Consider the following 26,518-nt stretch of genomic DNA (forward strand, 5'->3'; position numbering starts at 1 on the left):
ATCAAAAGCAGATTTATTGTTATAGTTTAGTTTCAAAAACAAAGTATCATCCAGTGGTTATGAGGAATCTAGGAAAACCTGTCCCAGTAATGCCAACTTTGAGGTAAAGGGCTGACTAGGGCAGCTGAGAAGTGGGATTTTCTGCTTGGTGGGCTTCTTCTCCCTTGCCCGGTCATAGTTTTCAGGGGAGGACAATGTTCCTGGCCCTGTTGGGGGTTCCCATGGCCCTGAGCTCATAGTTTTTTTCTGAAATCTCGACCTATTCCGTTTGAGAGAGTAGAATTCCCTCATCAGATCTTCCACTTCCCACTGCTCTTCCTTCAGCCTCCGGCAACAGTGCAGGGCGGCGGGGTCAATGGGGTGCGCTTCTGTGTTGAAGATGTAACCCCCGGCCCCCAGGATGCACTCCCCGTAGGGGGTTATCACCGCATCGAAGGTGGAGCCATTGTTGTGGATGAAGTTGGTCGGGTCAAACAGCAGGTAGAGGTATTTCACGGTCTCGGCCAGGAAGAAAGACTCCATGCGGTTGTCAAGCTTGTGGTCTCGCAGATCTTTGATCTGCCACGTGGGGGAGGGAAGCAAGTCAGACCAGCATCACAGTACAGCAGAAAGGGTCAGGGGACCCTGTCAGGCATTCCCGCTCTGCCACTAGGTGACTGCAGGCCTTTGGGCAAATCATTTAACTTTTCAGAACTTTGCCCCTTTCCCAGCCATCATCACCTCTCAGCCAGGTTATCACAATTTTCAACTGGGCTTCCTGCTTCCATCCTTACCCTAAAGTACATTTATATCATAAATCTTACCTGTCACTCCTTCACGGAAAACCCTCTGTTGACATCCCATTGCCCACAGACTAAAATCAAAGTCCTTATCGTGGCCTAACCGGTCCTTGGTGATCTGGCTTCTGCTCCCTCCCTGACCTCAGCTCTTCCTGCTCTCTCCCTGGTTCTCACAGGTCCAGCCACATGGCCTTTCTGTTCTGTGAACAAGCACATGCCCAACCCGGTTCTTTTCACTGGTGTCCTTGCAACCTGGAGCACTCCTCCTTCAGACGCCCTCCCACTCTTTCACTTCCTTCAGGTCTCTGCTCAAACGCTACCTCATCAGAATGGTCTTCCCTGGCCCCCCTACATGATACAACAATCTCCTATCCCCTTTATCTTACCCTTTTGTGACTCTAAACATTGATCTAATCATTCCCTTTTTAATGATGTAAAAATGTAGCATCATTCACTTAGCTAATCCTCCCTTGACAGACATTAAGGTGGTTACTAAGTTTTTTGCTCTTGTAAACAACTAATTAGGAGTCTTTATGAAGAGAAATTCATACTGAGTTTACAGTCAGGGATGAGTAAGTTTACTTGCTACAAACATTTATTTTAGCTTCTCAGAATTAGAAATACATTTTCTTAAACAAAACTAATTCTCAGTAGACATCTATTTTACACCCAAAAAAATGTGACTAAAACATGGACTTGATGTACCAAGAATTATTATTCTCTTGCCCTGTTTGCCAAAGGCCAAAGAGTCAGTTGCCTGTTCCCATCATTCGCCTTGGAAGGGCTCCAAAAGACTTCACTTTCATGGAAATAAGTCAAGAGTTCCTAAGGGCCCAATGGACTCATCCACTTTGGCTTTTCACAAAATACAACATATTAGAAACTAAAACGTATCATTGCTTTATATTTCTCCTACACATATAGGTCTTTTCTTTAAAAACATGTATCTATGTTTTACTTATAGACTCTAATCACATTACAACTTTTTGAAAAAGAAGTTTTTTGTTTGTTTTTAATTCCTTACCCTAAAAAAAACCCTCTGTAGGCTTTTTGGCAAATAGGCTTCCAGGCTATTTGCTTACACATTTGGTTTTTACATGTCTGTAACCACTCTTTATTTCTGTCTTGCCTGCCTGGGTCCTCTAAGGATGTGACATGGCTCTCATCCTTGACCCTTTCAATCCATTCTCCACAAAGCAGCCAGAGTGATCTTTCTAAAATACAAATCAGAGCATATCACTGCTCTGCTGTAAATCCTCCCAAGGCTTATCATTCCAAGCAGAACAAAAGCCAAACTCGGGCTTCCCTGGTGGCGCAGTGGTTGAGAGTCCGCCTGCCGATGCAGGGGACACGGGTTCGTGCCCCGGTCTGGGAAGATCCCACATGCCGCGGAGCGGTTGGGCCCGTGAGCCATGGCCGTTGAGCCTGCGCGTCCGGAGCCTGTGCTCCGCAATGGGAGAGGCCACAACAGTGAGAGGCCCACGTACAGCAAAAAAAAAAAAAAAAAAAAAGCCAAACTCTTCCCCACGACTTATACAAAGCCCTGCGCGACCTAGCCCCTGCCTACTTCTGGGGCTGTATCTCCTCCCACTTTCCTCCTTGCTCACGCCCTCCAGCCACACTGGCCTTCTTTCTGTCTTCCAGATACACATTCTTTGTTTTTTCTACTAAAAGGTCAGCTCAGGGGTTTGGTCTTTCTTCATTGCTGTAACCCTCGGCCTAGCACAGCGCCAGGCCCGTGAAAGACACTCAGTAAATATCTGTGAGACCAGTACAGCTGTTCCGTTAAGGATCCCTGGGTTTGCAAATAAGGCTATGGGACTCTGTAATTCCCTTCTAGAATCCATTTTACAGGCCTTTTCGCAAAATGTTTCACAATATTCACCCTTGCCAAGTAGCCTATTCCGACAGCTAAAGGATCTCTGAAGCGGGGAGAACGCCAAGGGCATGGAGTCAAGACCTCTGGGCACTAATCCTAGCTCCACCTCTACTAGCTCTGTGACCTTTAGCAAGGCTCTCTGCTCCTCAGTCTCCCCATCTATAAAATAAAGGCATTGCTTATATCTCTAAGGTCCCTTCCAGTGCTAATATTCCAGAGGCTCTTTAGCAGCAGGGGGAGACATTTCCCAATTCTTGGGCCTGTGGAAACACTTACTGTGGCAAATCCACATTCCACCTTGCTGATTTTTTCGATGGATTCCACAGCATCTCTTCCGAGTTCTAAGAGGGTGGGGTCCCCCGTGGCACGGTAGAGGTACATGGCGCTCTCAATGAGTTCTGCAAAGTTCAAAGCAGACCTTCCTCACCCAGTGGCTGAGCAGAGAAGGCTTGGGGACTGCCTGGGCCAGTGAGAGATTCCTCCTCTCCACACCATGTCCACAGGGTCCCAACTAGGGGGAACATGGGACAACTCACTCAATATTGAATCTTCAGAGCCAATATACCCAGTGTGAAGCTTAGTGGACTTAGTGGACCATGGAATCCCATCTCAAGGGAGAGACAGGCAGCCAGGTTCTGGGATAGGGAAGGTGGCAGAGGCTGCTGCCTATCTCCCAATATCTGTTCCCTCCTTCTTCCTTAGTAACAGAAGAGCTAACTTTATCCAAGCACATGGACACCTAGACTCACAACTATTCCCAGCAGGCAGGTGTGGGATTAAGGTCCCTGCCACCAAAGAGAGTCATGTAAGGCCAGAAAACCAGAGAGAAATAAATTTCTATTTTATCTAAGCTACTACTTTGTCTCTGTCACTTATAGCCTGACCTAATCCTAAAACTTAAAAGAGTATGAGCCTGTCATTACAAGGCCCTTTCCAAGATGGGATAGGCCAAAAGATAAAGGTTAAGATACTCAAGAATCAACTTTCAATCAAGCAAAGATGCAGCCATCAGTTCTTTGTGCCCAGAACAAGGCAACAGTCTTGCCCTGTTCTACACCACAACTGGAATTTGGCGTTCAGACATGGGCTCCATCATAAGATGAATATTTGCCAACTAGCCAACAGGAATTGGACCAGATGGGAATATTTATTCCAGAGAAAAGAAAACAGCAAAATGTGTTTGTTGCTTTCAGATATCTGGAGAGCTGTTATGGAAAAGATGTGATTTCTAGGGTGGGCCCAGTAGGCAAAAGCTACAGTTCAACAGACTTTCCTACTTCTTCACCTCTTTTTTCTCAGAGAGGAAAGAACACCTCTCCCCTCCCTACACCAACGTCTCCTCCTGAAGTTCTACATCCTGTTTCCTCCTAGCCTTTGATCAGTACTTTTCTCCCTTTTGATTTATTACTGCAAACTCCATTACTTATTTTTGGAGAAAAGATCGCTGCCTATCTCTCCAGTTTTCTCCTACTTCTCTCTTCGTTTACCCCACAGGCCTCTAGACACTGGCTAATCTAATCACTCATATTCTAAGCAAAGACTGGGGCACATGTACTGGTAGATGAACACACTGTGTGTGTTCAAAGACAGAAAAGATGGTGTCCTCATGGGAAGCCTCTCCTTATGCTTCTCACAGCTGGCTGACTCAGTGGCCAGGGCCAAGCATCTTGTTTCTTGTTTTCTCTTCCTCACACATGGGCCTGCGTATGCTAGTAAATGCTTTAATTTCCTGTATATCTAGCCAACTCTCTAGAAGAGGGTGACAGTCCAAGGTTTAGATATGGACTTAGGTGGAGGTTAAGCCCTTCAGAGGCTTTTAGGCTAGGTTCTGTGCTCCAGCACTGCTGATCGGATACATGCACCAGAGCGTCAGGGACTGGCCAATCTAATTATAGAATAGCACCTTATCTCCCATTTGCTATTGTTTTGGGGATAGGAAGGGTGACTGGTCTAAGACATTTCTGGATTCCTGGCTGCGTGCCTTACTTTCCACTGAGCATTCCTGCAAACAAAACGTGTTGCCTCCTTAAGTAGTGAGCCCCCTGTCACTGGTGGTAATCAAACAAAGATGAGATAACCACTTGACAGGGCTATTGCAGGGGGATTTCGATTAGAAGACCTCTCAGGTTCCCTCTAACCTTGAGAATGCACATGTCTAAGTCTTACATTTAGTCCCAATCTCTGTCTTCATTTTATCTATTGGTAACATGGGATCCAATACCATCTGAGTATTTTCTCTTAAAAAAAAAATGCCGTTGAGAGTCCGCCTGCCGATGCAGGGGACACGGGTTCGTGCCCCGGTCCGGGAAGATCCCACATGCCGCGGAGCGGCTGGGCCCGTGAGCCATGGCCGCTGGGCCTGCGCGTCCGGAGCCTGTGCTCCGCAACGGGAGAGGCCACAACAGTGAGAGGCCCGCGTACCGCAAAAAAAAAAAAAAAAAAAAAAAAAAGCCATGAAAATAAATGCATGAGAAATACTAAAAATAGCAGCCTCTAAGGAGTCAAAAGTGACTAATTTGCTCCTTCCAGTTGCCGCTTTACTTCTGCTTCTGGTTCTCCTCCAAGACTCCTACAGCAATCACTTAGGGGACTACAGGGTTAGAGGAGGAAGGAAGTGGAGCCGAGGATGGCAGGATGGGCAGAACCCATTAGAAGGCCCATCCTACAGCTAAAAGGCATTCAGGTGGGAAGAGTCTAAAACAATGGGAATGTAACCTATTTTGGGGGGGAGGGGAGATGACTGTGTGCTGACTCAGCTTCCTTCCTCTGTCCCCTTTTCCCTTCCTCTCCTCACAATGTTTAACTTTCCTTCAGTGAGTCAGAAGATCGGAGCTGGAAAGGAACTTAGAAGAGTTATCAAGTGTGTTGTCCCTTTCTTCTCTACATCTTGACTGCTGACCTGCAACTGGGGAGGCGGACGAGAAGAGATGATTCACTCCTAAGGTCCATTCCAAAGTTCTAACGTTCCATAGATGCACAACTTATCTGACCTGACCCACTGACTTAACGAAGTTTGCCTACACATCTGAAATCCCAATGGCAAGAACTCAAAAGGCGTCAGCCTGGCTTTTTCCATCTCACTTGCTCGTCTGGGTTTGAAAGAGCATAAGATGTAATTAGGAGACCTGGGTTCCAGTCCTAGCTCCTATACTTAACAGCCTTGGGCAGGCCATTTCAACCCACCAGGCTTCCGTCTCCTTCTCTGAAAATAAGGGGGATAAATAATTCCTAGAAGGAAAACCATCCAGAGCCACTGGAAGAAGCAGATGGGAAAAAAATGGAGCTGTGAGCACTTGTGAGGCATGGAGCCTCATAGAAATGCGAGGGGTTGGGGTTCTGAGAATCAGAGCCTGTGGGCTGGCAGTGGGCCAGAGATGCTGCTTACCCGGTCGAAGCGGGTAACCCTCTCGCCTCTCCACTGTATATCCCTGAGGAATGTTGTAAAATTCCGGGAGCCCCCCAAACTGCTTCCAGACGGTGTAGTAGTTGAGGAAGGTCCTCATGGCATTGTCAATGTCCCCAATGAGGGTCTGTAGGAGAGAAGTGGTTGTCAGGCAAGCAGCCACCAGGCAGGAAACCCACATACAAAACCCCACACACAACCTCAGGGAAAAGAGGAAGCAAAGGCTTTGGAGCCAAAAAGACCTGCGATCAAACCCAGAGTCGGCCATTTACTCAGTGTGCTGCCTCAAACCAGACACTTAACTTCTCTGAGCCTCGTCTCTAGCATGCAAAATACAACATATATTTTACATTGTTATGAGGGACAGAGGCTGTATACAATGTCCCTGACTACCAGTACGTGCTCAGTCAATACTGGCTACTAACTGTTTTTAAGTAGGTAAGTCAGCCATCTGATTCAAAATTCTAAGAATGAGAAAAAGATTGATTGTACTTAATCTCACTCACACCCTACCCCCCAGCAAATAACCATTTTGCATTAGTTTGTAAACATAAGCAAAGATGTATGAGTATGTATTATTTCCACCACATTAAATACAGCTTATTAAATATACTTTTCTGTAGCTTCCTTTATTCATTTAACAATACATCTCAATTTTTCCATGTAAGTACATAAAGCACTCCCTCCTCCTATTTATACAGTTGCATAGTATTCCATTGCTTGGACCACAATTTAATTAGTTCCCTATTGATAGCTAGTTGGCTTGGTTCCAATCTTTTGCTATTTGCTACAATAATCAATGCTGCAATAAATAACCCCATACATATGTCACCTCAAACATATGTGAAGTGTGTCTGTAAGACACATTTCCAGAGTTGGGATTGCTGAATCTGAGAATATATGCACTTGTAATTTTACTAGGTGCTTCTATGTAGCTACTCATATTAGTGTAAGCTCACAGGGAAACAGCTGACCTTCTTGACATCTCCACTGGATGTCTCAAGGATAGAACAAACTTGACAGTTTCCAAACAAAACTATCGGTCCCTTCACTCTCCCGCAAAGCTGCCTCCCTCCTCTCACCTCTCTCCCTTTTCAGTAAACGGCACCACCTTCCACTGATTCCACTCTGGCCAGATACCTGCTGGCCATCCTTGACTCCTCCCTCTTCCCCCACCCCCACATCCATTCCATCAGCAACTCCTATCAATTCTCTCTCTCTAAAACATCAAGATTTTTCTCTTTATCTCCAGAGCCACCACCTGTTCACCTGCATCTTGCACTGGGATGACCTCAAAGGCCTCCTCACTGGTCCTACCACTTGTCTTCTCCAGTCCACTCTTCCCAAGGCAGCCAGAGTAACTGTCTTACTCAGTGGCTTTCCACAGGTTCAGCTTAAGGTCAAGACACCTCACCATGGCCCTCAAGGCCCTGAGCAATCTGGCCACTGCTGACTTTCCATTGACCGATCTTTCCCTTCCCTGGACTGTGGCCATGCTGCTTTTGTCTCTGATAAACACTCAACTCTTTCCTGCCTCGGGACCTTCACACATCGTGTTTCCTCTGCCTGGAACATCGTCCCCCACCCCAGTTCTTCACATATCAGCTCGAGCATCACCACTTCTGAGAGGCCTTCTTATCTAAAGTAAGTCCCCATCCAATATTCTCTCTTTTAGCCTCTAATTTGTTTCCTTCATTGCAACTTATTATTTTATGAATTTGTCTAAGCTTTTCTTTGTGCCTCGCCCTCTATAAACTTCATGAGGACAGGGCCTGGAATACAGCAGGCACTCAAATATTTGTTGAGTAAATGAACAAATTTAATGTCTATAAGCCTCCTTTCTTCATCTATGAAACATCGTTTATTTCGGTGTGTTGTGATGATTCTGTGTAAAATGCCCAGCACATAAATCATTCTTTCATAAATATTTATCACCTCTATGTGCCAGACAGACTGTCAGCTAAATGTTAGCTATTAGTGTTATTATAACCTCATAGAGAAATAACCCCAGGACCCCTTCTTAAAGCAGGAAAAGTGCCACACACAAAGCACACAAATCCTATACAAACCAAGATGGCAAAGTGTGGTATATACATACAAAGGAATATTATTCAGCCTTAAAAAGAAGGAAATTCTGACACATGCTACAAGCAGGAAACTTGAGGGGCATTATGCTAAATGAAATAAGCCATTATGCTAAATGAAATAAGCCAGTCACAAGAAGACAAATACTGTATGATTCCACTGATATGAGATACCTGGAGTAGTCAAAATCATAAAGACACAAAACATAATGGTGGTATGACCCAGCAATGCCACTGCTGGGCACATACCTGAGAAAACCATAATTCAAAGAGTCATGTACCACAATGTTCATTGCAGCTCTATTTACAATAGCCAGGACATGGAAGCAAACTAAGTGTCCACCAACAGACGAATGGATAAAGCAGATGTGGTATATGTATACAATGGAATATTACTCAGCCATAAAAAGAAATGAAATTGAGTTATTTGTAGTGAGGTGGATGGACCTAGAGACTGTCATACAGAGTGAAGTAAGTCAGAAAGAGAAAAACAAATACCATATGCTAACACATATATGTGGAATCTAAAAAAAAAAAAAAAAGGTTCTGAAGAACCCAGGGGCAGGACAGGAATAAAGACGCATCCGTAGAGAATGGACCTGAGGATACAGGGAGGGGGAAGGGTAAGCTGGGACGAAGTGAGAGAGCAGCATGGACATATGTACACTACCAAATGTAAAACAGATAGCTAGTGGGAAGCAGCTGCATAGCACAGGGAGATCAGCTCGGTGCTTTGTGACCACCTAGAGGGGTGGGATAGGGAGGGTGGGAGGGAGGGAGACGCAAGAGGGAGGAGATATGGGGAGATATGCATATGTATAGCTGATTCACTTTGTTATAGAGCAGGAACTACCACACCATTGTAAAGCAATTAAACTCCAATAAAGATGTTAAACAAAATAGTAATGATGGTTGTCAGGGGCTAGGAGGGGAGAGAATCGGGAGTTATTGTTTAAAAGGTATAGAATTTCAGTCTTACAAGGTGAAGAGAGTTATGGGGATGGATGGTGGTGATGGCTGCACAACATGAACATAAATACCACTGAACTGTACACTCAAAATGGTTAACATGGTAAATTTTATGTTATGTGTATTTTATCACAATTAAAAAAAAAGAAAAAAATACAATCATTTCTTTTTCTTCCATTACTGGGCATTTGGACCATTTCTAGTTTTTCTTTGTCATGAACTTTGCTGCTGGGAATATCCATGTACAGGTTGCATCTTTCCCTGGTCAATTATTTTCTTGAGGAACATGCATAGAAACAGAATCATGCAAAGTCAAAGGGTGTGATCAGTTGTATGGCTGGGTGGTACAAGCAGGTTTTCCAAGAGGAATGTAGTCACAAATAGTTTTAAGGAAATAGATTTCCTGATCCTTAATTTTCCTAAAATGGATCTGCTTGAAAAGATGCTTACAACACAAAGGCAGGCTACCCATTCTATCTCTTCCACAACTGTCCTTCTACCATCTTATAAAAGCAAGGTGTACCCACCAACAATCTGCAGCCTTACTGCGGAACATTGTTCTTGGATATAAAAATGTCCTGAGCACTGAACTCGGTTAAATTTAAAATATTAGTGTAGGTGTTGAGAAAAATGAATGGCTCTAACCACTGGGTAACAAATCCTTCTGCAAATCAGATGGCTTTCAATTCTTTGCCTTCAGAAAATTGAAAGAGGAACTGGTCAAGTTGTCAGCAGAGACATCATTAAAAATAATTTTTGATGACAGATCATTTGTGATTTTTTTTTAACCATATAAAGAGTGAACCATAAAATACTGCCACATTTGCAGGTCAAAAATGGTTGATGCTGGCAATTTGATATGGTTCAATCTATTAACTCAATGATTTCAAAGAACTGAATGATATTACGATATCAAACTCCTTCCATCTCCATCTACTTATTTATGTGCATAGGCTCCTCGGCACTTACATCTAAAAACATGAAAAGCAGGAATAAAACTGATGCTTAACCGTGCTCTGTTTTAGCAATATGTATTATTCATGCACAAATACATGAACTACTTAAAAACTTTAAAAAGCCCCAAATATCTCATTAAGAAATGCACTTCCAATAAATTGCTTTCAGGTTTATAATCATCAAAAATTGCAAGCTATAAATGTGGTTTTAATCAGTTACATACTAATGATAACTAAATCCAGAAGAAAACAAATTTAATACTCAGAGCTTATAATCACGGGAAATTTAAAAACATTTTAAATTTCTATGTATGAACAAATTTTGTCACAGAGACATATGATAGGGTGAACAATAAAATGCTTTCAGCATAAAATATAATAATTAGGATAAAATCCTGATGGAGTGGTAGAATGGAAATATGAGTTGGAGGAGAAAAAGGAATGGTATGCAACTATTTAAACTCATAAGATTAAAAACATGCATGGGGCTCTATAATTTTTCAAATTCTTTTAGGGGACACTCAACTAAATTTGAAGATCTTAGAAGAGTTGGACCAATATTTAATGTTATCAACAAGTTCTCTCTGAGCTTCTTTCCCCATCTATCAAATGAGAGGGTTGGCTAAAAGTATACAATGGGGAACAAGTTAAATAAACGACAATATATCTATTCAATGGAATATATGCAACTGTTTAAAAAAGTAAAATTGATCTTTATGTATCAATAAAGAATGATCTCCGAGATACATTCAGTGAAAAAGAATAAAAATGTTCCTATTTATGTAAAGAAAAAAGGGGGCTATAAATATGCATATATCTATGTATATGGATATCTGGAAAGAGGTACAGAAAACTGACAACAAGGGCTGGATTGGGGAGAGAATCTGAGGGTGGGGGCTTGAGACTTATCATTGTATTCCTTGTTGTGCTTTAAAAATTTACCACCATCTACATGTTACTACCTTTTCTTAATTTCTTAAGATGAAAAAGAAGTTGTTTATAAAAATATTAAAAATATTTTAGGACACATAAGGGATGGATTAGATGGGCTCTAAGATCCCTTCCAGCTGCAACTCTATTAGACCATGTAATGGAGACACATAATGATGGCAGACAGAGCAGCCCCAGCTGCTGTCACGCCCTTTCCTAGGCCCGCTGTCAAGAATGAGGATTCGTGACAGAAGTGTCCAGTGGAGAAATGGTCATTGCCAATGGCTATTACCGCCCTGTCTACTTTAAGTGGTACAACATTCCACAGCAAGCTGGAAGTTCAGTTCCTGACACCTTAAAGCTCCCCTTGGAAAATTCAGTTTGGCAGAACTTTAAATCTGTCTCACCCTAAGCCCCTCTCCCATCCCCAATCCACCCCTCCAGAAAAAAAGTACTCGAGCACTTTTTTGACTCATACATTAGAATGAGCTTGCTTTGTCGGTTCCATAGAAAAAGGACCACCCTCTCTGATCGTTCCTACCTGAAGACCAGGCCAGTAGGCCTCCAGAGACTGGAAGACTGGCATGGACACAGTCCCCTTGTACATCTGCACCCACAGGTACCAGTCATCGAAGCGGGTGTAATTCCGAATGGCTTTGTTATATTCTGCAGAGGAGATAAAATGATGGACACATCAGTGATGAGGGACACAAAAAGCAGGCTTTGGCCAACAGAAGGATGGACTTAAACATTTGCAAGACCCTAGGGTGGCCCAGCCTCAAAGCAGACTAGGATGCAAGGAGGCACAGAGGAAGGAGCATGGGTTCTGGAGGCAAACTTCCAGGCTCAAATTCCAGCTCCAGCTTTACCACTTGTTAGCTGTGACCTCAGGGGAGTTTTTCCCTCTTAAGCCTCAGTCTTATTATCTGTAAAGTGAGGAGAGTAATGTTATATACCTCATGGGACTGTGCAGTCATTTATTCACTCAACAATATTCACTGAGTGCCTACCAGGTGCCAGGCACCTGGGGGGTGGCAAATAAGACAAAGTCCAGCCCTCAGGGAGCTGGCATTCTAGTGGGAACTTGAACTTATAACTCCCCCTAGACTGTAAATCTATGAGAGCTAGGACTTTGTTTTGTTGATTGCAGAATCCCCAACATGAAGATAGTACATAATAAGTATGCACAATAAGCATTATCTGAATGAACAAAGTACCAAAAACATGCAAATAAATAAGACAATCTCAAACAGTGTTGTAAGGATGAAATGAAATAGTCCATGTTCAGTGCTTGGCACAAAACTTAACACATCAATGGTACTCATTAAATATTTGCTGAATAAATGAATGGTAGCTATAATTATTATTAGGTGCCCAACAATTCCTCAATATCATTACTACTAGTGTCTAAGGGCCTGAAGGGTAAACTGCTTTTATTCAACAGGCATTAATCTACAGCTACCTCCTGCAAAGCACTGTGGGGACTACAGATGAATAAGGCCTGGATGCTGCACTCAGTTAGAAGAGCTATAACTGTGATGACAGCTGACTGCAAAAATGATGCTGGGCTTCCCTGGTGGCGCAGTGGCTAAGAATCCACCTGCCAGTGCAGGGGACACGGGTTCGAGCTCTGGTCTGGGAAGATCCCACATGCCGTGGAGCAACTAAGCCCATGCACCACAACTACTGAGCCTGCGCTCTAGAGCCCGCGAGCCACAACTACTGAGCCCACGTGCCACAACTACTGAAGCACGTGTACCTAGAGCCCATGCTCCGCAACAAGAGAAGCCACTGCAATGAGAAGCCCGTGCACCACAACGAACAGTAGCCCCAGCTTGTCACAACTAGAGAAAGCCCGCGCGCAGCAACGAAAACCCAACGCAGCCAAAATAAATAAATAAATTTATATATTAAAAAAAAAAAAAAAAAAAAAGATGCTGAAGGCCCTAAATTCTAAGGAAGAGTCAAGCTATTTCCTGGGCAAAGTGACATTTAAGCTGGGCCTTAACAGGTGAACAGAATTTGGACACATAAAGGCAGGAAAAAAGGTATTTTAGGCAAAGGAAACACCATGTGCAATGGCCAGGAAATAAAAAATCCAGGGCTGCATACAGAGAAGCCAGCATGGTTCAGCTGGCTCTTGCAGGAAGGCATGAAAAGGTGTAGTGGGCCTCAAGTGGGCAGTGTAAGTCCATGGTGGTTTTGAATGCAGAGCTGATTCTGTAGGCACTTGGGAGCAACTGAAAGTTTATAAATAGACTACATGTCAATAGGGAAAACCATGGGGAAAAACCCCCTTACCCTGCCATTTTTACCTAGGAACATGGCCATGAGCTTCTTATCCTGAAGCAGGATGGCTCCTTTTACCAGGTACTCAAAGTAGGAGTCCACGCCAGCCCCGATGCCCGCGTCCTGGGCCACCCACTTGCCAGTGAGCACGTCGATGTGGTTGCCGACCTAGGAGAGAGACATGTGGTGTCAAAGGAGGACCCAAGACCAAACAAGGATGTCCCCACACACCTGAGTGTCCCGTGACATACAAGGCAGGCACCCCAGTGCTTCTTGGGAGACATGCAGGCTATTGGGGTACAGGGTTGGGGGCAAGGCTGGATCATGGCCAGCTCTCTTGCATATATGTACAGTGGAGACATATCTCATGCACATTTAGGAGGCCTTAATTATACACACTGGTCAAAAACTGAAAAAAGAACAATGACTTGGAGTGTTCATGCCCTGTCTAGAGTGAGTGTGAGCTGGGAGATGAGAACGTGTTGTTCCCACAATCTGTCTCAGACTTCTCAGCCTGAGAATCTGCATGTGATTCCAGTGTCTAAAGACCTAAGATATACTTTCCGTATTTCCATAAATCAACTTGGGAAGGACATCCAAGAAACTGATAGAGTAGTTGCTTGTAAGGAGAGGAACTGGGTAGCTGGAGGACGGGTCACAGATGTCACTGGGTACTTTTTTGTATCCTTTGACTTGTGAACCATTTAAAAATAAATTTTAAAGATCTAAATGAAGAGATATGTTGTCCATATAACTTAGACTCCGATGGAAGCTGATAACTTCGCCTGGTACTCATTCAAAGAAACAGTTAATTGTCCTGTGTTAGTGGGCAGAGCCCCAGCAAAGAAGACAGGAAGTAGTTGATTTGGAAGGTGAGTCCCTGGAAACTCTGGAAGAGGAGGGAAAAAGTGAGGCAGGGCAGGGAGGCAGCCCATAAAGGGTGTGCTGTCAGGCAAGTTACCACCATGGGAAACGGAGCTCCATCCCACCGGGCAGCTCTGGGAGTCAGTGTAGAGCACGAGCCTCAGCACGGTCCCACCCGAGGGCCGGGGAACAAGGGTGATTGTCCATAAATTCCCATCAGTATCAGCCACTGATTGAGAACTGCTCTGGGGTAGCATTTAAGACCTGGCGTTTCCAGCCAAGGGCAAGCAGAGCAGGATCCAGGCGCCAGAAAAGGCCCGTAGCCAAAGAGACATGGGTGATGGCAACTGGAAGACAGGCCAGTGTGCACGGAAATGATAAAGGGCTGAGAGGATGTGGGCAGGGTGGTCACGGAGCCACTATGGCTCCCGAGCTGGAGAAAAAACTTCCTGTGTTGGACACTAAGGGAGTTATTCTAGGTCTCCAGAGTGGCACCTTCTTAAGGGACTGTCAAGGAGTCCTCACACAAGTTTCACTTTTCAAGCTGACTTAGAACCAGACTTTGCATAAAACGTGCCTCCACCTGAATCACTTTCGGACAACACAGTCTTTATAAGTCATAATGATTCAGCAAGGAGGTATTAATCCATCAGTATTATTGCTGAAGTAACTGCGGATCAGAAAGGTTGAGTGACTTGTCCAGGGTCACACAGTTTCAACATAGTAAGGCTGGGGCTCAGTCTCAGTTCTGACTAAATCTAGTGCTATTTCCTGGACAGCTGTGGCTCAATTACTGTTAGTTTCACTGGATCATCTAGTTTAGGAGCCGAAACCGACCTTAGAGATGATCTGGCCCAAGGTGTGTTAAATTTCCATAGGTGAGTAGGTTTGGAGGGGAAAGAAAAGCTCTGGGGTCAAATAAGCTTGTGAAACGTCGAGTTAAGCAAAGTTAAATAGATGAATTTATCATAGGATTTCTTAACCTTTAACTTGCTCATGTTCATTATGACTCTCCAAAAAAAAAGGATACTATTTATAGTGTTGCCCAAATTTAACTGACCAGTAATCATTTTCTCATGGAACAGCCATTCAACATCTCTCAAATCTTCTGGTTCTAAGAAACAGTTTTACAGACAAAAATATGTAAAAATGAGGGCCAGACAGGCTGACGATCTAAGGTCACCGAGTGAGTCAGGGGCATGAAGCATACGACCCATTCCCTAGAAATCAGAGAAGCTCAAGGAGCCAGAGCTTATCATGGCCCCTTTTCCTGCCAGAGGATGTGCTCTCATGCTCTCCTCCCCTCTGTGCCAAAGCATGAACTGGAGGCTTGGTCTACTTTCGGTGTTGTGAGCCTAAGTATTGGACCACTCCTGAGGTCACCCTTAGTTTCCTTCGGCTGGACTGCAACTTGCTGCTCAGAGCCCTGAGCCTCATAAGCAGGGGACAAGGTGGCCAACTTGAGCTAGACAGGAAGAGTGGCAGCGGACCTACCAGCCCAATATCTGACCGGCTCTCCCAGAGGCGCATCAGGGCCACTCTGGCCACATCTTCGAACACAGGGTCACCGGTGAGGCTGCTCAGGGTGGCAAATTCCACGATGAAGGTCCCGATCCCTGCTGTGCAGGTGACAGGAGTCTCTCCCGGGTTCACGCCGTGAAGCAAGTTCACCGTTCCATATGGCATGCCAGTGGGGGTCTGAAAGGCTGAACGATCGCAAAATTAAGACCCCAGATAGGAGCGGGGAGGTGGGCATGGGCAGACACAGGACCAAAGCCTGAGGCCTTGGCCAGCACTTCCCTTTTGTCTCCTGGGTTATCTGCCAGAGACTGAGCCAGAGAAGGATAAATGTCACAACTGGAGGGCCCTCAGTGGCCACCTAACCCAGATGCTGTCAAACACTGCTCCTCATGCCTTGGGCTCTTGCCTGTGGTGAGCAGGGAAGCAGCGGGCTGTGCCCTGGGGTATCACACTCCACACATGCTCACTTTAGCTAGAGCAGCTCTACTTTTACTTATTTTATATGATGCCTCAGAGGCCAGGCAAGTAACTTAGTGTGAAGCAGGCAGGGCTTAAGCCATAGGCAGTGGGGGAGCTGGTGGCACAATGAAAAAGCCATTCATCTACTTCTTAAAACACCATCCTGACCAAATGAAACACATCTGAAGACTGTAAACAGTCCCAGAGCAGCCAGTTTAAGATCTCTGCTCTAAATAAAGAGTTTCAGGGGCTATGTTTTTTTTTTTAAAAAAAGGATATAAACCACGAAACTGCCAATGTGGTCCAACCCTCAATTCACAGGTAAGAAAGGTCAGGCTTGTAAAGAAGTGACTCAAAGATCACAGAGAGAGCCAAACGGAGCTGGGATGGGAATGACTATCACGTGCCCACTCCCCTTCCCCCCCGCAACGGGCCCAGTGCCCTGTCCACCTCACCCCAGTGCCTTCCAAGTCAAGGCAAGGAACTAGACAGCAAGTCAGAGGCAGAGATTTCCTCTCCAGGCTGAAAGGTCAAACAACCCCAAAGCAGCCTGTGCGTCACCAAACTGTGAACAAAGCTGTCAAAACTTCCAAGAACCACAAGGCCCAGCAACTTTACTGTAAGAAGAGAAACTTGTTATCTGGCAGACATGAGTGGTAAGCAAGGAGGATTCAAGTCACAAGCAAGAAGGGCCCAAAGGGATAGTTCAGAGAAGTCAGGCAGTATTAAAAAGGGGGTGGGGAGGTGACAAAATCCTGTTTCTCAGCGTGAATGCACTTTTCAATATGTATATTTCTCAATACAAAAAAATGAAGGGAGCAACCAGACAGAGTTCCCCTCCAGGGATGAGTCACACAGGACATGACGTTTGTACGGAGACATTCAGGCCGTGAGTGAGACCTGAACCCAGTTCGCTCACTCTCCTCAGCTCTTCCCCAAGGATGAGAGGCAAGTCCTGGGTGAAGGGGAGAAGTGAGATGGCCAAGAGGCTGGTGGAAAGCACAGTGTAACGTGTTTGGGTGCGAACAGCTCTCAGAGCCTCCACCACACCCTGAAGAGAACACAGCGTCCCGCTGATGCTGCCGAGCCCAGCTACTGCCCCTCTGGACAAACACTGCAGCTTGGCCTGCAGCCCTGGACATGGCTCAGCTATAAAACAAGTCCCTCTCGTGTCTCATTGGTGTTTGAGGTTCTCCAAGAACTTTCTCCTCTCTGACCTCATTTTACGTCTCCCCAGGGGGAGGCAGGAATTATGACTCCCATTTGATAGACTGGGAGATTGAACCAAGGAGAGGAAGAGCGGCTTGGTCAAGCTATTGGTTGTCAGAGCCGAGTCCAGAACCAGGGGTTCCGAATGCTCAGACCAAGGCTCTTCTCTGGAACCCTTTCATTCCAGTGGCGTGTGGGCCTGGGAGGGGGCAAAAGCACTCACTCAAATAAGGGCAAGAGCCTTCCAGCCACCAGGCTGGCCTTCAGCGCTCCTCACAAAACATTAATGAGGTCAGCTCAGCCATCCTAGTCTAGCCCTCAAAATGCAAGGGACTCTCCTGATTTCCATGGTGGACGCCAAGAGGTAGAAATACCAAGTGTTTGGGTGAGCAACACGAGCAAATAATTCTGCACAGCCACCCTTTTCTCCAGCAAGAGCAGCAGGACCTACCGGACTTCACCTCTGCCCCATCTCCATGCGGGTCTTACCTGGGAGGAGTTTCCGGGCTGCCTCCTCAGCCATCCTCAGGAGAGGTCCCGAGCAGGGCCATCCAGCCTCCACTTCTACCCCAGCCCTCTTTGATAGCAGGTGAGCAGACAGAAGTCCTCCTACTACTGCAGATGGTGCAAAAAGCAAGTGTCAGAATCCTAAGGACCAGTCTTTCCCTTGTACAAATTAAACCTAATGCTCTGTTCAGTGGCTCACTGGGAAGGGGCTGGAGCCACGTAGCAAAAGAAGAGTCCTTAACCCCCTACACCGTACAGTGTTAAGTTCATGAAGTTTCTTTTTCTCTTGGTGGGTCACAAAAATAATGGTTATCGGGCTTCCCTGGTGGCGTAGTGGTTGAGAGTCCGCCTGCCAATACAGGGGACACGGGTTTGTGCCCCGGTCCGGGAAGATCCCACATGCCGTGGAGCGGCTGGGCCCGTGAGCCATGGCTGCTGAGCCTGCGCGTCCAGAGCCTGTGATCCACAACGGGAGAGGCCACAGCAGTGAGAGGCCCGAGTACCGCAAAAAAGAAAAAAAAAAAAAAAAAATAGAACTACCATACGACCCAGTAATCCCACTACTGGGCATATACCCTGAGAAAACCATAATTCAAAAAGAGTCATGTACCAAAATGTTCACTGCAGCTCTATTTACAATAGCCAGGACATGGAAGCAACCTAAGTGTCCATCATCGGATGAATGGATAAAGAAGATGTGGCACATATATACAATGGAATATTACTCAGCCATAAAAGGAAACGAAATTGAGTTATTTGTAGTGAGGTGGATGGACCTAGAGTCTGTCATACAGAGTGAAGTAAGTCAGAAAGAGAAAAACAAATACAGTATGCTAACACATATATGTGGAATCTAAGAAAAATGAAAAAGAAAAAAAGGGTCATGAAGAACCTAGGGGTAAGACGGGAATAAAGACACAGACCTACTAGAGAATGGACTTGAGGATATGGGGAGGGGGAATGGTAAGCTGTGACGAAGAGAGTGGCATTGATATATATACACTACCAAATGTAAAATAAATAGCTAGTGGGAAGCAGCCGCATAGCACAGGGAGATCAGCTTGGTGGTTTGTGACCACCTAGAGGGGTGGGATAGTGAGGGTGGGAGGGAGGGAGACGCAAGAGGGAAGAGATATGGGAACATATGTACATGCATGACTGATTCACTTTGTTATAAAGCAGAAACTAACACACCATTGTAAAGCAATTATACTCCAATAAAGATGTTAAAAAACAAACAAACAAATAAATAAATAAGGGACTTCTCCAGTGGCTCAGTGGTTAAGAACCCGTCTACCAATGCAGGGGACACGGGTTCGAACCCCGGTGCAGGAAGATCTCACATGTTGCGGAGCAACTAAGCCTGCGAGTCACAATTACTAAAGCCCATGTGCACAGAGCCCGTGCTCCGCAACAAAGAGACGCTACTGTAATGAGAAGCCCGTGCACTGCAACGAAGAGTAGTCCCCACTCGCCGCGACTAGAAAAAGCCCACCCACAGCAACAAAGACCCAACGCAGCCAAAAAAAATAAACAAATTAGTTAATTAATTAATTAATTTTTAAAAAAAGAATCACTGGGTCAAAATTCATTGAAATGTGTAGATCTGTGCATTTCAGTATATGTAAATTTACCTCAATAAAATGAATGATTCATTAAAAAAAAAAACGATTCATTGGGAACCTGCTAAAAATACTGACTGTAGGACCCAACCCAGAGATCCCAATTCATTAGATTTAGAGTGGAGTCTACATAGCTGAACTTTTTTAAATGTCCCAAATGCTTCTGATGGGCAGCCAGGTTTGGAAACTAATACCCTAGACTTGCACTATGTAATACAGTAATTAGTAACCACATGTCACTATTTAAATTTAAATCCATTAAAATTAAATGAAATTAAAAATTCAGTTCTTCAGTTGCAGTAGGCACCTTTCAAATGTTCAATAGCCACACGTAGCTAGTGGCTACTGGACTGGACAACACAGATATAAAACATTTCCATCAACAATGCAGAAAGTTCTAACAAACTTTCAATAGGCAATAAGCTACAAGAAGGCAAGGATTACATCTCTCTTGCTCTTGGCTGAAAGCCTGGTACCAAATATATGTTAAATATGTGAGTAATCCTGGCATATTTCTTTTCAGTCTTTTCTCTGTCCCCTGCTCACTTTCATGTCTGAAACTGATGAGGGATCCCGAGACCTCCCTACCCAACCCTACAGGAGGGAAGAGCTCTGTCAATCTGGTTTGAGCCAAGTGCCCTGGCAAGGCTGGCACTTAAGATCCTGTTTATCACCTCTTGGTTTACACAGAAGCCAAAATTCCACATTCTCCTTTCTTCCAAGGGCCCTAGAAGGCAGCCCTCACCTCGGATGTTGGTTTCAAACACAGAGGCGTTCACATCAATATCAAAGTCCACGTTGTCCTGGAGCACTTCAACCACTCTTTGGAATTCTGAGACATTCCCCAAAATCTGAAGGAAAGAGAGACCTGACAGTGAGGCTCTAGGCTTGTAGGCACTGAAGACGCTAGGTTCAGAGTCTAGGATCCTATGCTGGTGTGACTCCCACTTATTCAACTTCAGACCTATAGTTTCTGTTCTAGGACTGCTGGTAACAGGAGAAAACACTGAGAGCTGGAAATCACACAGACCCAGTATCAAGAGACTGGTAAAGTAAATTCTTTGGTATCAATTTAAGAATTTTTATGTACTCATTTAAATGAAACCAATATAAAGACTGTAGACCACATAAGGAAATCTTAGCTTGACATTTACAGTGGATATTTATTGTTTTTAACCTTGTCACATTCATCCTTATAGAAAATACTGCAGGTTGGTTGGCCCAACATTCTCAATCTTCTTTACCCTTGTAGCTCCCAGCCATAGAGGCTAGAAATCCACATATTTGCTTTCTCAGTCTCATTTGCTACTGGGTGATTGTGTTACCCAGTCAATTCTGAGCTTTGTAAAGTCTACTAGGGGCACTTCTCAGAAAGCTCCTGTTTTCCTAATAGAAAGGGACAAGACACAGTTGGCATGGCTTTTACTCTTTTTCTTTCTGCTTTGAAAGCAGACTTGATTTCTGGAGCTGTGGCAGCCATCTTAGGCCATGAGGTACTAAGCATGAGAATGAAAGTCAGTATACTAATGATGGTAGAATGGAAGGATACAAAGAGCATGGGGTCTCTGATGGCACAGTTGAGCAGCTGATCCAACGCTAGAAATTACCTTCATTCAGATTTTCTTATACTTGAGAAAATTAAACCCTTTTGTTTAAACCATCAGTCAAATGCAATCCTGATGCCTTTTATTCTGCTATCAGCGTTCCAATTTTCCCTTGAGGAATCACCCTTCTTCCACAGTCACTCCTGTAATTTAAAGAAGGTGACTCCATCCCTTCAGCTGCAAGAATGGGCACTTCACCTGGACCAGCCAACGTACTATATCCCTTGGCCAACTGATTCATTCAGGGATAGATGTGTAACCCAAGCCAGATTAGTGAGACTCAGTCCACGGAATTAATGGAAAAGGACTAATTCTCTCCACACACAGGTTACTAAATGAGTGGGATGTGAGTCTGGAGTTACCATTGGCTACCCTGCCAGCTTAAGGAGAGCCTGAGAATACAGCCAGCAAAGAAAGCAGAAATAAGAGATGGAGAAGGAGATCCCTAATGATGTTATTTAAATGTCTGGAACCAGCTGGGTTTGAGGTCAGTCTTTACCTGGACTTTTTAGTTATCTGACTCAGTAAATTTCCTTCCTGTCTAAATCAGTTTGATCACTTGCAGCCGAAACAATCCTGACTATCTCAGCATTCAAAGCCCTCTATGATTTAGACCTAATCTATCCTTCTAACCATGTCTCTCACTGTTCTTCTGTCGACTTCAGTACCCACTATTCCCTGATTTTCTGCCCTCAGACATGCTGTTCCCTCTACCAGAAATCTCACCCTATGTCTTCCCATTTCCAAATCCAACCTATCTTCGATTATCTAAATGTCACCTTCTCTAGGAATCCTTTGATTCCTCCAGCTGAAATTAACCTCTTCCTCCTTTAAAAGACTCCAGCAAGTTTATCCCCACAACTCTTAGGGCATCTAGTTCTCTCCACATTATAAGAATCTTTGCATAGGCAGGAGCCTCACTCATTCCTGCACTCCCCCAGAGGGCTGAGCACAGTGCATGAAGCAATTACTCAAAAAATGTTTGTTAAATGATGACATGAATCTTTCTCCACATTGTAGTCAGTGATCTTCTCAAAACAGGAATCTCATTTCCTACCCTTTTCTTGAAAAAATTCCACTGGCTTTCCAATGCCCCCAAATTAAAGATCAAAATGAAAGATGAAAATAAAAAGCCCAGGTGAAGAATTCATTTTTCACCCACAGTCAAGCTACCAAAAGAAGAAGGATATTGGTCATGCAATGTTGGAGAGGAAAAGGGATAGATGAGACACTTACCAACAAGGTGTCCAGGGCATCAATAAGAGTCAGAGAAAAACTGTAAAAGGACAAAAATCCCAGCTGCTTAGTAAGAAAATCAAACAGCAGTTATTAAGGCTGCGCCAGATCAGAGACCCCAAAAACTAATAAGTGAAGCACAGCGATGCCTCTGCCAGTCCCACTTGAAATCACAACAGAGAAGCCATCCTGAAAATCGCCGGGAACCTCTGACCCATTTAACATACCTGGGAGGTGGGCTGATGTATAACATCTTATGCAAATAGCTCGACTGCAGTTAAACACATTGCCTATATTCTCTGGCATTCTTCTCCACCATAGGGAGGCAGTATAAGATTGTAGCTCAGAGCGCAGGCTTTCTACATCTAAGAATTTATCTCGCAGTGCACAGAACTGTAGCCTTGAGAATGCTCATGGCAATATTGTTTTTAGAACAGCAAAAAGCTAGAAATAACCCAAATGTATACCAGTTGAAGTGATTAACCAAATTGTAATACATTCAAACAATGCGAAACTATGAGGTGGTCAAAAAGATTGTTATCAAGAGTTCTATGGGCTAAGGGGAAGATATTCAAATTATATAGTTAAATGAAAAAGACAAGGTACAGAATAGGCAGTGTCGTGTGTCGTATTCTAACTGCATTTTTCAAAAAGAGACAGAAAGCAGATTAGTGGTTTTTTGGGCCAGTGGTGGTGGAGGGATTAACTATAAAGGACCACCAGGGAACTTTCCAGTGTGACAGAAATGTTCTCTATCCTGTGATGGTGGTTACTACACACTTAAAATGGGTGCATTTTATATAAGTTTCACCTTTAAAGATACACATATACATACCTATACGATGGTATAAACCAAAAATACTTCTGGAAGGATACACAAGAAAGTTAACAGTGGTTGGAGTTCTAGGGTATGGGAGATATTTATTTTATTATATGATATTGTACTGCTTGAATTTGCCATTTACTTGTATTACTTTTTTCAACTAAAAAACGAAAACCAGCACAATTTGTGTTGAGCTTAATTTCTCCAGTCCCTAGCATATTCATTTGTAAAATAGAGATAACAGCAATTAACTCTTAGGGGTGTTAATTAAATGAGATGACACAAGTAAAATGCTTAGCACAGTGTTTAATCAAGGTTAGCTTCAGCTAAATGCAATGATTCTTCACTTACTCAGCAAGGAACAAGACAGAGAATTCCATCTCTCACAGATTTTTATTCTAGTGGAAGTGAGAAAGACAAACTAACACATAAGTGAAAATGACAGTATAAGAGTGAGAAGTGCTACGAAGAAAATAAAAAGGGGGGTTTGTGAGAGTGACCTGTACGGGGTGGGTATTTAGGGGAACTGATGGGGAAGTGGGTTTCAGTTACACTAACAACAAAGGCTCTGAAATTTCATGTTTAGGAGAGTTACATCCCCTCTTAGGCCGGTTTGCCCACTTATAACATGAAGGGGTTGGGTCTTCTGACTTTTTGAAGCCCTTCCACATATCCTAAGCCTCCAGAGATTTGCCCAAGTCCCAACAGCTGGTGTCTGTCACTGCTGTGGCCAGAGCCCGGAGGTCCAGACCACCAGGCTAACCCAGCCTTTTTCCACTATGGGAATCCAACTTTCCAGGAGGCTGGGTGGATCCTGGTGGTGATGGCCTGAATTGGGGGGAATGCGACCCCACCCTGGCTAGGAGGTTTTTCTGGAACGGTGAGATCATGAAGCCACCAGTTCCAGCATACCCGCCCGCCTAGGACCGGACTGCCAGACCCAGGCCGCCTCCTTGCTCCTCCGCTCGCACTACCTGCCCCAGGTGTCGTGCCCGTCACAGGTGAGAGGTCGCAGCTCGTCGTAGGGAAAGGCATTCTCCAGGTAGCTGTCGTAGGCGTGGTAGAACATGGCCTTGACTCGCTCCCTGGTGCGGGGTACGAGAAATAAGGCAGAGGAAAGGACAAGAATTAGGGCGGAAAATGGTAATCACCACCTGATTTCTGCGAGGAGCCCAGTGGCGGGGTCCCAGCAGGTCAGGGTGGGGGATCTGGGATGGAGGGAATGAGGAAGGGACCAGGTCTGGGATTCCCATTCCCCAACTATGGAAGGGCGGGGAGCCTGACCCTCTTCACCTGTAGTGGGCGGGGTCGGGCGCGGTGCCATCCGGGCCGGGCGCACCATGGTGCAGGGGCAGCAGCGCACACAGGAGGCCAAACGGGACGAGCAGCCGGAAAGGCATAGAGCGCGTGCCCTGTCAGCGACGCCGCTGCAGCAGCAGCCGCAGCCACCCGCACATCCTGCGATCCTCTGCTGGTTCTTCCGGGAATTAGGAGCACTGCGCCTGCGGACCGATGAATCATCCACTCACTTCCGGACTACAAGCCCCAGAATGGAATGGGCGGTGGAACCCAAGCAAAGAGCATCTTGGGATATGTAGTCTCTGAAGCGGGGATCAACGTGTCTTAAAAGATAGTGACTAGTACAGCTACTATTATTAATTAATGTTTTAGCAACAGCATTTTTTTTTTTTTCTTTTTTGCGGTACGCGGGCCTCTCACTGTTGTGGCCTCTCCCGTTGCGGATCACAGGCTCCGGACGTGCAGGCTCAGCGGCCGTGGCTCATGGGCCTAGCCGCTCCGCAACATGTGGGATCTTTCCAGACCGGGGCACGAACCCGTGTCCCCTGCATCGGCAGGCGGACTCTCAACCACTGCGCCACCAGGGAAGCCCAGCAACAGCATTTTTAAAAGCTTTCTTAAATTATTTTTATTTAAGTATAGTTGATGTGCAGTATTATATGTTACAGGTGTACAGTATAGTGATTCACAATCTATAAAGTTTATAACTCCATTTATAGTTATTATAAAATATTGGCTATATTCCCTGTGCTATACAATATATCCTTGTAGCTTATTTGATATGTAATAGTTTGTACCTCTTAATCCCCTACACTTATGTTGCCCCTCCCCCCTTCCCTCTCCCCACTGGTAACCACTAGTTTGTTCTCTATATCTGAGTCTGTTTCTTTTTTCTTATAGTCACTAGTTTATTGGTTTTTTTATTTTTTTAATTTTTTTTTTTTGTGGTACGCGGGCCTCTCAGTGTTGTGGCCTCTCCCGTTGCAGAGCACAGGCTCCGGACGCACAGGCTCAGCGGCCATGGCTCATGGGCCCAGCTGCTCCGCTGCATGTGGGATCTTCCCGGACCAGGGCATGAACCTGTGTCCCCTGCATCGGCAGGCGGACTCTCAACCACTGCGCCACCAGGGAAGCCCCTATTGGTTTTTTTAGATACCACATATAAGTGGTATCATACAGTATTTGTCTTTGTCTGACTTATTTCACTTAGCATAATGCCCTCCAAGTCCATCGAAGTTGTTGCAAATGGCAAAAGTTTCATTCTTTTTTATGACTGAGTAGTATTCCATTGAATACATATACCACATCTTCTTTATCCAGTCATCTGTGATGGACACTTAGCTTGCTTCCATAACTTGGCAAATGCAAATAATACTGCTATGAACATTGGGGTGCATGTATCTTTTTGAATTAGTGTTTTTGTTTTTTTCAGATATATACCCAGAAGTGGAATTGCTGGGTCATTTGGTACTTCTATTTGTTTTTTTGAGAAACCTCCATACTGTTTTCACAGTGGCTGTACCAATTTACATTCCTACCAACAGTTTACAGAGGTTCCTTTTTTTCCACATCCTTGCCAACATTTGTTATTTGTGGTCTTTTTGAAGATAGCCATTCCTTCGGGTATGAGGTGATATCTCACTGTGGTTTTCATTTGCATTTCCCTGATGATTAGCATTGTTCAGCATCTTTCCATGTGCCTGTTGGCAATCTGCATGTCCTCTTTGGAGAAATGTCTATTCAGATCTTCTGCCCATTTTTTAACTGGGTTGTTTGTTTTTTTTGACATTGAGTTGTATGAGCTGTTTATATATTTTGGATATTAACTGCTTATTGGTCATATCATTGGCAAATATTTTCTCCCATTCAGTAGGTTGTCTTTTTGTTTTCTCGATGGTTTTCTTTGCTATGCAAAAGCTTTTAAGTTTGATTAAGTCCTATTTGTTTATTTTTGCTTTTATTTCCTTTGCTATAGGAGACTGATCCAAAAAAATATTGCTGTGATTTATGTCAAAGAATGTTCTGCCTATGATTTATTCTAGGAGTGTTATGGTTTCAGGTCTTACATTTATGTTTTTAATCCAT

At 44.6% G+C, this 26,518-nt stretch overlaps 1 protein-coding gene across 2 annotated transcripts; it reads right to left on the bottom strand.

The window, feature by feature from the left end:
• On the bottom strand, positions 1-26,273 carry LOC307062733 (ER degradation-enhancing alpha-mannosidase-like protein 2). Of its 2 annotated transcripts, none has more exons than XM_079718567.1 (11): positions 24,428-26,273; positions 24,109-24,180; positions 22,312-22,351; positions 20,217-20,322; positions 17,832-17,957; positions 15,648-15,859; positions 13,316-13,457; positions 11,542-11,666; positions 6,044-6,188; positions 2,935-3,056; positions 1-558 (listed from the first exon to the last, which is right to left on the bottom strand). In XM_079718567.1, the coding sequence occupies exons 1-11, from the start codon at positions 24,532-24,534 to the stop codon at positions 58-60; spliced, it is 1,698 nt and encodes a 565-aa protein (XP_079574693.1). In that variant the 5' UTR covers positions 24,535-26,273; the 3' UTR covers positions 1-57. The 2 variants fall into 2 exon arrangements, with proteins under 2 accessions (XP_079574693.1, XP_079574692.1); XM_079718566.1 differs by having other exon boundaries at positions 24,109-24,219.
• Positions 26,274-26,518: the final 245 nt, after the last annotated feature.

Source organism: Hyperoodon ampullatus (genome assembly GCF_949752795.1).
Source record: "Hyperoodon ampullatus genome assembly, chromosome: 14".
Lineage (NCBI taxonomy): Eukaryota > Metazoa > Chordata > Mammalia > Artiodactyla > Ziphiidae > Hyperoodon > Hyperoodon ampullatus.